General features: G+C 45.5%; 1 protein-coding gene across 9 annotated transcripts in view; it reads left to right on the forward strand.

Moving 5' to 3' along the window:
- The window catches only part of EP300 (E1A binding protein p300), a 744806-nt gene that overhangs the window by 290143 nt on the left and 440289 nt on the right, over positions 1-14374 (forward strand). For all 9 annotated transcript variants that reach the window (XM_069654423.1, XM_069654428.1, XM_069654427.1 and 6 more), the window contains exons 8-9: positions 901-1038; positions 2278-2395. In XM_069654423.1, the coding sequence (XP_069510524.1) occupies positions 901-1038; positions 2278-2395 (256 nt within the window). The remainder of the gene's footprint in view (positions 1-900; positions 1039-2277; positions 2396-14374) is intronic.

The raw sequence follows: 14374 nt of genomic DNA on the forward strand, positions 1-14374 counted from the left end.
GCATGGATTATAAATGTTGAAAGATACTCAAATCTCGATCTTTCTAATAAGTTACGTACTGTTAAAAAAAAAAAATTAAACTTTCAACAACTTGACCTCCTTCAGTGATACAATCGTCATTATCGGGAACAATTTCTTCGTTTCCGTTTAAACACGCTGAATACGAAATAAATTCTTTTTCAAAGAATGCAGCCTGCTATAAACAACAATCTGTGTCGATTCTGTGAGGTATCGGTTGAATCTTTGAAACACCTGATTCTAAGCTGCCCAGCAATTGTTGATCTGCGTTCTGTTCACCTAGGCGAATATGCCCCCGTCGAATGGTGACATGATCACCTGGTGGTGTCTGATATCTTCAGGCCAAAACATTAAACCTGTTTGTGCGATTGTAAATTTTATGAACGCTCTCCTGAGATTTCCTCTAATCAGAAGGGGTGCTAGGCTGATGCTCGAAAATGGCAGAGTGATTAATGAACTGCCTAGTGCGTAATTGTTTAATTTGTTAAGTCGAATGTTTAGTTGACTTTGTCTGTCTGTTTGCTTGTCTACTAAGTGTACTGTATGATACGATGATGCTTAGAAGATTTTTGTTGAAAGCATAGTAAGACACGATGATGATGATGTGTTGGATGTGTAGATGATTTGAAACAAGTTTTTTTTTTTTTTTTTCCATCTTGACGATGGTGGGAGAAAGGAGAAAACTGTAGTTTTTCAATTTAAAAAAAGAACTATTTTGGGAAAGTTACCAAAATTTATTTCCCAACATCCTTCCCTCATGTTAGTAATAAAAGGATGATTTGTTGCACTAAAGTGCAGTTCTACACCTTGGAAGTAATTTACTTTTGGTGATCTACGTTATGTGCTTGAAGTTAGTTTTTTAATTGTTTGCTTCTTTTTAAGCCCAATCATGTCTGAGAGTGCGGGAGTGGGCAATCTGGGCTCCATGCCCACTGCAGCACCACCATCAAGCACTGGGGTACGCAAGCAGTGGCATGAAGACATCACGCAAGACCTTCGCAATCATTTAGTTCATAAATTGTAAGTATTTGAAGATGGTGGATGGAGCGTTTACATTTTTATTTTGCTGGGATTTGTACCACACAACACTGCCTTTTTCTTGATCACCATGCAGTCGAATGAATCTGAAATGGGGGAAAAAGAGGAGTTTTTGGGGAGTAGAGGGAAAAGACATGGTGGTGTTGAGCTGTTCTGTGTAGAACAAGAGCAAGTGGCCTCTGTGTGGGCGTGTTCTAGGTGCATAGTGATTCGTACACCTGAGGTGTTGGTTTCCGATCTGGAAACCTAGTCTCTGGCCATCTGTTTTTTTTTGGTTAGTGGACAGGTTTGAGCAGAGTAGTTGATTCCTTGGTATGTTGATATGATAGGATATGGCATTTGTAACGCGCCTATACACAAGTGTTTCAAGGCGCGACGTGGCAGGGAGGGGGGGAACAAAGGGAAGACCGACAACGATCCTACTAGGCCAGGTGTCATTCAGATCGTGCAAGGGTAGTGTTGGGCGTTCTTTAGAAGTTTGCATTGTTGCGCTTGGTGTGCATGTTGTGAGGGTGGATGAATCATGTGTTTAGTGACTATGATGGCATGTTTTTCGAGCAAATCTACTTTTTATGCGGTTGGGGTGAAACTTAGAGATGCGTCATGTGTGAGGTTACTATGGATGATTTTGGGGGAAGGAGCCCTTATTAGCTGCTATAGGCAGGAGGAATTCTGATGCTCATTGTGGTTGAATGGGAAGATTGAATGACTCGGATGCACTGAACATGAAGCCTACGAAACAGATCTGCTTGCATTGGACATTGATCACATTACTATATTTCTGGTTTCAATGGCTATGCAAAGCACATCAGATCAGGGCCCTAGCTTGTTTGGGGGGAGGGGATTATTGAGTATTTCTTAATTTGCATTGTGCTTTAGAATCAGCAAGAGACCGGTGCAAAATGTGAGGGCAGCACGATTCTAATTGCCTTTCGCCCACTTCTATGGGTTAGGAGGGAGAATACAGTGCTGCTAACAAGGTAGGTGATTGCCTTTGCAAAGATTGATCCTGTTCCCTTGCCGGTGAAAACAAGCTGTAAGATGTACTACTATCCACTACTGTCTAATTTGTGACCATGCTAGTCACAGGCCCTGATTATTCTTGTTGTCAATTCGATATAATGGTTCAGCACCTTGCGTCAATCTTTGGGATTAATATCAAGAAGTGTTGTTGACTGGGGACACTTGTTTAATTGCACACAATTCTCTTCCATCTTCCAGAGTACAGGCTATATTTCCAACACCAGATCCTGCAGCACTGAAGGACCGGCGCATGGAGAACCTTGTGGCCTATGCACGAAAGGTGGAGGGCGACATGTATGAGTCTGCGAACAGTAGGGTAAGGCTTTGCTTATGCACAATGAGCAACATCGCGGCCACTTGTGGGAGGGACTTGGGACAGATTTGTCATTTCTTTTAATAGAGCATAAAACAATCTGTTAGAGAGCACCTATAGGGAGCAATTAAATCTTAAAAGCAAATTTGTTAACATTTAAAAAAGGAAACTTCTGATGGATTTTCAGTATCAGCACTCGACGGATTCTGAGAGGCAACCCTACTCCGATGAAAGGGTTTGGATATGAATGTCTGGCCAAACTCTTATCTGGATAGTGTGACTGAGCAGCAAGGCTTAGATTAGGTGGTGCGAGTCGTGAAGGGCATGGTTAAGCACAAATCAGTGTACGGTCGCCATCAACACAACTATAAATCAGAGATCCGTAAGGCCAAAGAAGCCTACTGCAATGACATACATTTTTTTTATTGTAAAAGTAGATTTATCACACCTTTTTTACATATATCATCTCATAGTCTTCAGTTTCCAGTCAAACAATTAACTCCACTTCATCGCCTGAAGAAAAACCCATCAAATGAAAACATAAGGTTGAGCAGTTGCTACTAACCACCGATCTAACTATCCCCTTGATTTTCTTTACAGCCTATCACCGCAGTTTGTTCCTCAGGTGGTTTTAGCATGTTATCAAAATAGTCAACTACTGAACATGTCCACCTAAAACCCCCACCCAATGTCATACGTGACCACCACGTGTCCATGTCGTCATTTAGCAGGGCAAGATTCCCTAAAAACAGAGACCTCTTTACTTTTAATGCTCCACATGCTGCGCCTAGATGTTTAAGAGATTCCACTTCCTTGGCGCAATATCGGTACAAATTGTCACTGACATCGGAATGATGTTTTAAGAATCCCATTTCCTTTGTAGCATACAAATTCAATCTTGACCATAAGAATTGGTTTCGATGGTAACGCAAGGGAAACATTTCCATGTATTTTGGCAGGCTGTTTATGGCTCTTACCTCGCCACCAAGGTTTATAGCTGTCACAAATTTGCCTCCGTCTTGTGTTGCGATCCAGTCTCTTTCCAACAGTTTTCTCTTTACAGCACATGGGTTAGTCAGTAACATGTCCATATCGATGTTCAAAATGGCCAACTGAGCTTGTATTTGAGTCCATTTCTCAAGTAGCCCTCTGTAAGGCAGCCCTAGTTTGGGGGCAAATAGCTGATAGTCTTGTTGCTGGATTTATTTGAATGTTTCTCCACATGGCGATTGATTTGCGTCAGCATTATGGAGTGGAGTAACTGCAAACTAAGTTTGTAGCCGATTCAAGTCGTGGAGACCCCCTTTGGTAAATGCAGCACTTTCCGCCAGAATTGGCCTTTGAAGACTTCCCAAAAGGTATTTCTGATGTTATAGTCAGCCTCACTACCAAATGTCATTGTTGCCATAACCTTTTGTTGATGGAACATAATGATTGGTTTCATGGTAAACTTACCATAAGCAGCATGAACCTTCGTTCCTTGTAGAGCGAGATTTTTCGTCCATTCTTTAGGTCTAGTATCCAATGCTGCTCACACCTTGACATATTGAAGAAGACACCCAAATACCTAATGTAGTCTACTCTCTCGTATTTCTTCAGCTATGTGCCACTAAAACTGCCGCCCTTTTTTGCCCCATTTGTTGCCAAAGGCCATGATTTTAGATTTGGCCACATTTATCTGTAAGTTATTTTGCAGATACATTAAGTCATTAAGTAATCTTTGAAGTCATATTTGTGTGGTGTCCATTAATACAAGGGAAATGGCCCACACAATATGTTGATAGTTAAAACTTGGCGGAAAGGAGTTCGTTTTTTCAAAAGCAGTCTTTAGGTCTGCCATGTAAAGTTTGAATAATAGTGCTGCAAGTGGACAAGCTTTTTTAATTCCCTTCTCAGTTTCTATGCTCGCAGATAGGTCTCCTTCTGCATTTAAGCACACTTATATCGAGGTATTGGTATGTAGCGCTTTCCAATTTGCTCCAGAGCCTGTCTGGTTATACTTTATCAAAGGCTTGAAGTAGGTCAATAAAGGAAAGGAAGAGCTTCTTGCCGTCTCTCAAAACCTCAAGCTTTAACCGATTTTAATATTGCGAGGTTAAGCTCCACTCGCACACCCTTTGTGAATCCCGTCTGCCTAATGTCTACCCATACTGACCTCTTCGGCCCATTTTGCAAGTCGTTTCTGCCGCAAATTAGCAAAGATTTTGCCAATTACATCGAGGAACGCAATCGGCCAGTAGTCGTTCGGATTTGTCTGGTCTCCTTTTTTGAAAATCTGAACGACCACCACCAAATGCCAATAGGGAGGAATTGTCGCAGAAGCTCCAATCTGTGTGAACAGGATTTGTATAAAGGTTTCCCATTGTTCCTTGTTCTTTTTAGCATTAGATTGTTCAGCCCATCAGGCCCAGCTGCACCTGAATTTTTCCACTTACAAATGGCCTCAGAACGTCTTGTTTCAATTGACCATGGTGGTTTAGCTTCGCAGCTGTTCTGGAGAATTGCCATATTTGGAGCACTGAAGGCTGCAGAGTGATTCTGTTGCTTGCCGGTAAGATAGCTCCGCGGGTTGAGCGGCTGCTGTTGAGATCTGAGCGTGATCTGCAGGTTTGAATCCCAGCAAGGCCAACTCAGCCTTTCATCCTTCAGAGGTCGATAAATGAGTACCAATTTCGGTTGGGTGATATTGTATGTAAATGTGCTCTGTAAAGCGCTTTGGATTAAGGCGCTATATAAATGACATTATAATTATACTTCAGCATTGATGGACATTGTCATGTGCTTTCTGAGATATAACCTTTGTTAAGAATTGTGCAAGTATCTGCTGTGTTTTGCAAAGATTGTTCTAAACATGAACTCTCATCTCTTGGTCTCAGAGCATCTTGAATGCAGTAAGCCAATTCCGATAGGCTTGACTACATTTTTTAATTGCAATCCCTGTGCTCGGGTTTTGGTTTGATTTTAGCGCTCGAATGTCTTGCCTAATTGTTTTCTTTTTCTTGTCCACTTGTTTACTGAATTGATGTCGAGATGTGGTCTGCCTTACCTTGCTCCAGGTTTTGAATTTTGGAACTAATAGCAGTGAAGTATAGCTAATAACTGCCTGCCATGTCGTTCACTGCCGCTATTTTCTTGCACAATGGCTCCGTGTCACTTTGGTTGATCCGTAATCGATAAAGTCCCATGTTTATTTGAAGGGAATTTTCTATACGTCTTGATGAGCCTGTGGATTTTCAGTGACCCAAGTCAAATGCAGCGGATAGTGATCACCATTTGCCATGGCTACTACTTCAAAGAGGTTTATTTGGGGAATCGGATCTTTTGAAACCATATATAGTCGATTACTTTTTGATTTCGTTCATCTGCCATTTTGGACGGGCAGGCATATCACCTAGAGTATTCCCATTTAACATCTCGCAGTTCCTTGCCGTTAAATCTTGTACCCAACGTCGACGTCGCTCAGCATCCTTGCTAGTCGATTTGGGGACTGCAGGTTTTAAGTCTTTCCTAATCAACCCATCTGAAATTCAGTTTGCCGCATATGATCAGGGCTAAATCTGTATAGGAACAGATACAGGCATCAATTAGCCAGGTGATTGCAGACAGTCATTTGTTACCATCACTGGCTTCTTATATGTATTAATAATAAGTTTTGATTGTTTTACCTCTTGTTCTATAATGAAGTCTTGCACAAAAAGGTTTGGATTTGATGATTGTTGGGGAGAATTCTCAAAAAATTGCTAATTCCCTCCACCTTAGAGACCCCCAGCAACTTTGCTGGATTTTGAGGACTTTTTTTACCTGGAGTGTGACCCTTTTTCCCACTCATGTATTTTAATGTGATTTTATACACTGTTTTTTTTTTGGTTATAAAGCCTAACCAACTCAATAGGCATCATCCTTTCAATGGTGTCACACTGCACTTTCAGTGCAGTGCCACAGGGAAGTCTTCCTGATTGCCCAAGGTCTAAATACCTTCTCTGGGACCAACTACTGTTTCCCAGAGCAGTGCAGTGAAATTGACTTTACTTAACATTTACATTTACTAGACCCACCCCACCCCATATTCAAATTGTGCTGGAGGGGTTACTTAGTATCCCCTGTGTCTAAATGCTCATGTAACAAATGTTGTTACCCCCTTCCTCAAAGGACTGGCTGGTGGCAGTGGTTTAGTTTTGAACTACCTAGGTTTGCTTTTACCGCAACCTTCTACGGAACCGGTAAAGTAACCACAGGAGCCATCTTTTTCAAAATGGCGTCTAGCCATCTTTGCTAAAATGGTGCCCGGTCTTCTTTATTCGCCAGGTCTTTGTTGGAAGGTCCTTCTAGGGAGTTTTTCAGTGTGCCAAATCAGGTTTGGTCTTTGTTCGTTTTGCCGTTGGTGGGTTTTCTGAGAGAAAGCCGCCTCTGGCGACCGTGTGTCTTGGGTAGGCAGGAAGTGAGGAAGGTGCCCGAAACTCCCTGTGATTAGTCTCCTAGGAGACCCAAATGCACTCTGTGGTGATTGGCTGGCTGACTGTCCAGCAAGGACAGCCACTCTGCTGGGTGAGTGACCGCAAGGCTGGAATGAATGGGAGAGAACTGAATGAAAGGTGAGTCTCTTGGCTTGGAAGGCATAGTCGACCACTGGAACGAAAGACCGAAGACCAGCTTGAAGAGGGCTGCTGCTGCTACTCCTGTACCGTTGGAGAAGCCCTGCTGCAGTTCTGAATATTCAAGTTCATCTCTACAGAGAAGCCCCTTCAAGGACAACTTCTCCCTTTGAGTTGGTGGGACCAATCAACTCGACCCGTAAGCCACCTGGATACCATTCTCTGAGCTGGTTGTATTTTCCAGAGTGCTGCAGGAAACCGAATAACCAGGGAGAGGGACACCAGTTTGTGTGCTTGTCTACAGCTACCCGAATTGAAGATTTGCCTTTGCCAGCTTTTTGAGCAGTCCCTGTGCAGTTCTGGGGTACCCAGATGTCCTCCTTGTCCCCATGACTGCGGTTCAGAAACAGCGAGATCTGCAGGAACTGCCAGGAACAGACTTCTTAAGCTGCCTCTTTTTCTTCATTGTAAGGTACTGTGAAAACCTGACCGAGAGAACTTGCCTCTAACTGCGAAAGTGCTTGAAACTTTGTAAACTTGCAGGCCTAGTCAGCTTGTGACCCAACATATGAATCTTTTACGAACTACTACTGAGAACTTTGGCAGACTTTTCCATTTAACTACCAGAACTGCCTATCCTATACAAACATTATCCCATTGACTTTGGCCTAACCTATTGCATTGAATTGACTCCCCTGGTGAACTCAAACCATTTGTACTGTCTAAGAGTAACTGTAATCTTTTTTTTTATTAACCTATGCCTTTTTGCTCCTACTTCAAACGCTCTGAATGCCACTTTACTCCTCCTTCAAAGTAGTTTAAATTCCTCAAACTGATAGTGTGAAGTAATGAAGTTTCTGATGTTTGTTAATCTGCTTAGAATCACATGTTGTGCATAGGTCCGACATCCAGTGGTCACTGCGGAGTATTGCATTTTGTTTTTCGTAGTCGAAAAAGGGGACGTCGAAAAGGCGTGTCTGTAACACTATCCCTATAGTGACGTGCGTTGTACCCACAATCCCTCACGCGTCGAGGTCCCTCAGATTGTTTTTTTCCGCCCAGCTTCTGGTCGCCTTACGCGGAGCTCCTAGAGAGACATTGCAAATACTTACTACGGACCTCGGTCCTTAATTATACTTATAATATTGTTAAAGATCCCTCCCCTCGACGTTAGCTGTGAAGCTGTTTCTCCGCTGAGCAAGTTTTCGACAGAGGGGAAGAGACGGAGGAGATCCTTCGGCGCTGCCGAACACGTGGCCTGGCCTCGCCGGCCAACATACAGTAGGGAGAGTGGGGGTTCGAACTTTTATCTTCTCTTTGAGAATGTCTTTCTTTCTCCCCTATCTTTCCCTTGGGGTTGTTCTCACCAGTTATTATTGCCTCAGCTATGGAGAGGACGCCTTTTAAGTTTTGCCCACGCTGTAGGGGCAAATACACTTGGAAGGACAAACACAAGCTCTGCAATCGTTGCTTGCCCCTCGATCATAAGGAGGACAGCTGCGCGGCCTGTAAGCTCTTGAAACCAAGAACTCTTAAAGAACGAAAAGTTAAGAGGTGGGCGGACTACGCTATGTCGAAGTCAGTTTCCTCACCCGCAGCCGCTGTTATAGAAAGTGACGAGGAGGGTGATAACTCGACGTCCGTTACGGAAGTCATTAACCCCCAGAAGGAGCGCTCGCGCTCCTCGACGTCCGGCCCCGACGGGCTCTGCTCACGCCCTGCTTATGGGGATGAACACCCCGGCGACAAGGACGCACATAGACCCCATAGGCCTAAGCAGACAACCCACGGCTCTTCTTCGTCGAAGACGAAGGATCCATCAGCGCCGAAGGGGACGCAGGGCACTCTGGCGTCTACCTCAGACCGTAAGGGTCTCAAGCCCCACCCGCAAACGCAGCTGCGACCAGCGATTGGGCTTTCATCAAACACGGGCGCTACCTCAAAATCATCCGACGTAACGCTCCATAGAGCGGCCGTCGAGGAACAACGCGTAACGCAGGCAACGTCGACACCAGAGCCCTCTACTGACAAACTCGTTGTCGAGAGCCTGGCGAGAATTGTTTCCGAAGACAAACGTAAGCGGACGACGAAACAAACGTCGAATACCGCACAAAAAGCTATGGCAACGCCGAAAAAGCGCAAGAGTAGCCAGAAACTGCCCCCTTCATCTAAGGGCACTTCTGAACTACCGGAGGGCTTTTCCGAGGGCGACGGAAAGCTTTCTTCGACGTTGTGGGAGCGTTCTAAGCGTTTTGAAGGTGAAGACACTGATTTCCCCCCTCTAGACTATTCAGGGGTCCCCCATGAGACCCTTGAAAGACTCCATTCTTGTATGGAGAAAATGGAAAGGTTTTTGGGAAGCCAAAACCCACCCACACCCAAAAGACCAAGAGAATGGCCCCAGGATGACCCTAGGGTCAAGATTCCTAGGCTGTTTCCCCCTTCTACAGACGCATATGACCTCACTGAAGAGGAGCAATACCTCCAGGAAGATGAGGAGTGTTTGGGTGGAGAGGAAGAACATGAGGAAGAGGGGTTTGAAGAAGATCCTTACACTAGTGCAGGAGTTTTTGAAGAAGATACAGCTACCTCGCAGCCCTGGCAATCCCCATCAGTGCAGCCTTGGCAATCCCCATCAATGCACTCAGACCCTGATGTCTTTCACCCTTCTCCTCCCAAGGATTCACCTATTGGAAACACCTCTCCCATAGATGACCAACCTTCACTTAATGCACTATTGCGCAAGGCAGCAGCTCATTTTGAAATAGACACAGGGGAGACTCTTCCTGACATAGACTTTGTAGAGAAAGTTATTAAAGAAAAAGCCCCTGTTAGTCAGTCTATTCCGCTCCTGGCTTCTATAAAGAGAAGAATAACTCCTTCCCTTTCCAATCCTGCCTTAGTCAGAGGGGTCAACCCTCGGATAGAAAAGCTCTTCAGCCCTTCGTCCTCTGACCCTTTGTACATCAGAGGACATTCTATTCAGGACTCCCTCGTAGTTACTAATACAAGAAAAAGAGCGGGGGTACCACTATCCACTAGTGAGGCACCACCTGACAAAGCGGGCAAGAAGCTCTATGCACTTGGGAAGAGAATCACGACCTCCGCCGCCTTCTCAACTAGGATTGCAAATAACAATTCCCTACTAGCTAGCTATGCAGATGCACAGTGGAGCAAGCTGCGCAGCGAAGCAGAGGACGCACCAGAACCCCTGCGTTCACGCCTGTTAGCTATAATCTCAGAGGGAACTCTTGTAAACCAGGGCATCGTAAAGAACTCCTTAGATGCCGCAGAGACGGCTGGCCGTTCCCTGGTTCAGGGAATACTTCTCAAACGCCATGTCTGGCTGCGCAATTCGGGATTTAAGCCGGAAACCCAGGCTTCCCTGATAAATAAGCCCTTAGAACAAACACATCTGTTTGGGAAAGCAGTTGATGAGGCCCTAGAACATGCGAAGAAAGAGTTTGATACCATCAAGACTCTTGACCAAATTTCTAGGCCCCCTAACAGACGCAGCTATGGCAATAGACGCTCCTTTCGTGGCCAACGCCAGCAGCAAAACCAACAGCAATTTTACTCTGCTACCAACTGGCCCTCTAACCAGGGTAACAATACCCAGTTCAGTCAAAGAGGCCAACGCCGTGGCAAAGGAAGAGGTCGCGGCTCCAGCCCCAAAGGTTCCACGCCCAATACCAACAAATGACCCGAAGATTCGGGTCCCCTCCCATGCATCACCGGTCGGGGGCCGGCTAACATTGTTCCTTTCAGCATGGGAGGGAATATCGTCAGACCGCTGGGTATTATCCACCATAGCCCACGGATACTGCATCGAATTCAACGGTTCCCCGAAGTACAGACCCCCACGGAACCGGCGCATGACACCGGAACACCTCACTATTCTTCTTCAAGAAGTAGAAGAGCTACTGAAAAAAGAAGTTATAGAGGCTGTCCCCCTATCTCAGGTAACAGAAGGTATTTATTCAGTGTACTTCCTTGTACCCAAAAAGGACTTAACCATGCGCCCTGTATTAGATCTGCGCCCAGCGAACAAGTTTGTCAAACCCCAAAAGTTTTGTATGGTGACCTTGCAGGAAGTAATCCCACTGTTATCACAAGGGGATTACATGACAACACTAGACATGAAAGATGCATACTTTCATATTTTAATGTTGCCAGCGCACAGAAAATACCTCAGGTTCAAGATGGAGAACAAACACTACCAGTTCAGAGTACTACCCTTCGGGATAGCATCTGCACCAAGGGTATTCACGAAGGTACTGGCAGTGGCAGCGGCCCACCTGCGCAGGTTATCCATCCCGGTATATCCTTACCTCGACGACTGGCTCATAACAGGGGATTCTTACGAAACATGCTTCTCCAATGCCCAAAAGACCGTAGACCTTTTGTCCCAACTGGGCTTCTCCATCAACGAAAAGAAGTCCAGCTTAGACCCCAGCCAAATCAAACAATTCCTAGGGGCTCTAATTCAAACAAAGGACGGCCTCGTCTTCCCCTCCAACGAGAGGGTCCAAAACATGCTGTTTCAGATCCCCCATTATGTGGCAGGTCGAGAGGTGACGGTACGCAAAGCAATGCGCTTGCTAGGGATGATGGCGTCATGTATTTATTTGGTACCTCGCGCGCCTGCGCCCAATGAAAGAGTGGCTCTACAGCCAGTGGTGTCAGGCCAGCGGACAATGGGACAATGGGACGATCTAGCGGTGGTCTCGCAGGCCTTGGTTCTCTCGCTACGGTGGTGGACTAAAGAAAACCTGTTATTAGGGAAAACTTTTGCCACACCCACAGTGGAAGCCTCTCTAGCCACAGACGCATCCCTTACAGTTTGGGGGGCTCACCTATCCCATCAGACTGCTCACGGAGTGTGGACTCCGAGCTTAGCATCCAAGCATATAAACCTGCTGGAACTACCAGCGGTGTTCAAAGCACTGAAAGCCTTTCAGGAACACTTACAAGGAAAGACAGTGATGGTCCTCACAGACAGCACCACAGCCATGTACTACCTCAACAAGCAAGGGGGCACTCACTCTCCAGGACTGTCCAAGCTCTCCCAGAATATATGGAAGTGGGCTCTCAAACACATGTTCCTACTATCACAACATGTACCAGGGGAACTCAATCTGCTAGCAGACAAACTCAACAGAGACTTCCCCCTGCCCGAAGAGTACGAATGGCAATTGCACGAAGACATCGTCTTAGACGTCTTCACGCAATGGGGATTCCCGGAAATAGACCTGTTTGCAACTCTGGAGAACTCACAATGCCAAAGTTACGCCTCCAGGTACCCCCAGAACCAGTCCAAGGGGAACGGTCTGTCGATTCAATGGTCAGGGAAATTTGTTTACGCCTTTCCCCCGACTCCCCTTCTTAACAAAGTGGTGCACAAGATGCACCAGGAGCAGGTTACCATGATACTAGTGGCCCCAATGTGGGCCCGGCAGCCATGGCTCGCTCACTTGATGGAGATGTCCCTATCTCCCCCAGTGAAACTTCCCTGCCCGTACAACATGCTGTCACAGGACAAGGACAGGACACTGCATCCATGCCCTCAGACCATGAACTTAGCAGCCTGGCTCCTGAGATCATAGAATTTGGACATTTACAACTCCCACAGAGATGTATGGACATCCTCAGGGAAGCCAGAAAACCTAATACTCGCCACTGCTATTCTAGCAAGTGGAAAAGATTTGTCATCTGGTGTAGAGGTAAGAGCATCAACCCGGTTGACTGCTCTCCCACTAACATTGTTCTGTACTTGACCCATTTACTGGATTCAGGTCTAGTCTTCAATTCCATTAAAGTCCACCTAGCGGCACTTTCTGCATACACCTCTTCCCAACTTGTGTTATGGTGGAAGATACCAGTTATCAAGGCCTTCATGGAGGGGGTAAAGCGAATATACCCTCCGATAGCTAACCCAGCTCCCGGATGGGACTTTCTAGACTCATGGGCCCTCCTTTCGAACCCATGCACAAGGCAACTCTTAAAGACCTCACTCTTAAGACTGCTTTCCTAATGGCTATCACCTCCATTAGGAGAGTAAGTGAACTACAGGCTCTTTCTGTACTAGACCCCTTCGTAACAGTTCACAAGGATAAGGTGGTACTACGCTCACACCCAAGGTTTGCACCAAAATTCATCTCGAAATTTCATATAAACCAGTCAATAGAACTACCAACGTTCTTTCAAAACCCTTCCAGCTTGGGAGAAAAAAGTCTGCATACACTAGATGTACGCAGAGCTGTCATGTTCTACCTGGAAAGAACCAGACCACTGAGAAAGACTAATCAGTTCTTTGTCTCTGTGGCAGCAGGAAGAGAAGGAGATGCAGTTTCAAAGTCCACTATATCTAGATGGATTGTTCAATGCATCACTCTCTGTTACACTCTTGCTAAGAGAGAACTACCCTTCAAGCCAAGAGCACATTCCACTCGAGGCACTGGGGCTTCCATAGCGTTCATTGCAAATGTTCCCCTTGAGTCCATCTGCAAAGCGGCTACCTGGAGTTCTGTGCACACCTTTACAAAACACTACTGTCTAGATGCACACTCTAGATCTGGCTCCCAGGTGGGACAGGCAGTATTAAGACATCTTTTCTCTACTGTTCCTTCTCATAACCCACCGCCAACTCTGGGTACTGCTCGCTAGTCTATGCACAGCATGTGATTCTAAGCAGATTAACAAACATCAGAAGACAATGCATTACTTACCGTAAAAGCATTTCTGATGGTTGTATCTGCTTAGATTCACATGCGCCCACCCTTCCTCCCCGCTCGGATGGAAGGAACATAGACATCCTTTTCTATATTTCTCTTTTCTGTACTCACGTCTAGAAGGCTCCCTCAGGGCAGAAAAATACAAACAGAGGGACCTCGACACGTGAGGGATTGTGGGTACAACGCACGTCACTATAGGGATAGTGTTAGACACGCCTTGTCGACGTCCCCTTTTTCGACTACGAAAAACAAAATGCAATACTCCGCAGAGACCACTGGATGTCGGACCTATGCACAGCATGTGAATCTAAGCAGATACAACCATCAGAAATGCTTTTACGGTAAGTAATGCATTGTCATATTTTTTGTGTGATATAGATTGCCCCCTTCTAGTGAATGTTTTATGACTGACTGAAATAAATTGAGAAGTGTTTTACGAAGAAACCTTGAGCGTAAGTTTATTTGACTACTTATAATCATAGACCACTGTGTAACATCCTTACAGCTCACATTTCCCACTTGAGATGAGCCTGGCTGCTCAGCAATGTTACCACAAAAATGTGTAGTACAGACTTATACCAAAGGTTGGTTTTGCCTACACCTGTAGTCCTAGTTGTGTGTAGTGTTCCCAAAACAAACTTTGCCTAACACCCCTA

Source organism: Ambystoma mexicanum, chromosome 3q, assembly GCF_040938575.1.
Source record: "Ambystoma mexicanum isolate Mex_15411 chromosome 3q, UKY_AmexF1_1, whole genome shotgun sequence".
NCBI classification, from domain to species: Eukaryota; Metazoa; Chordata; class Amphibia; order Caudata; family Ambystomatidae; genus Ambystoma; species Ambystoma mexicanum.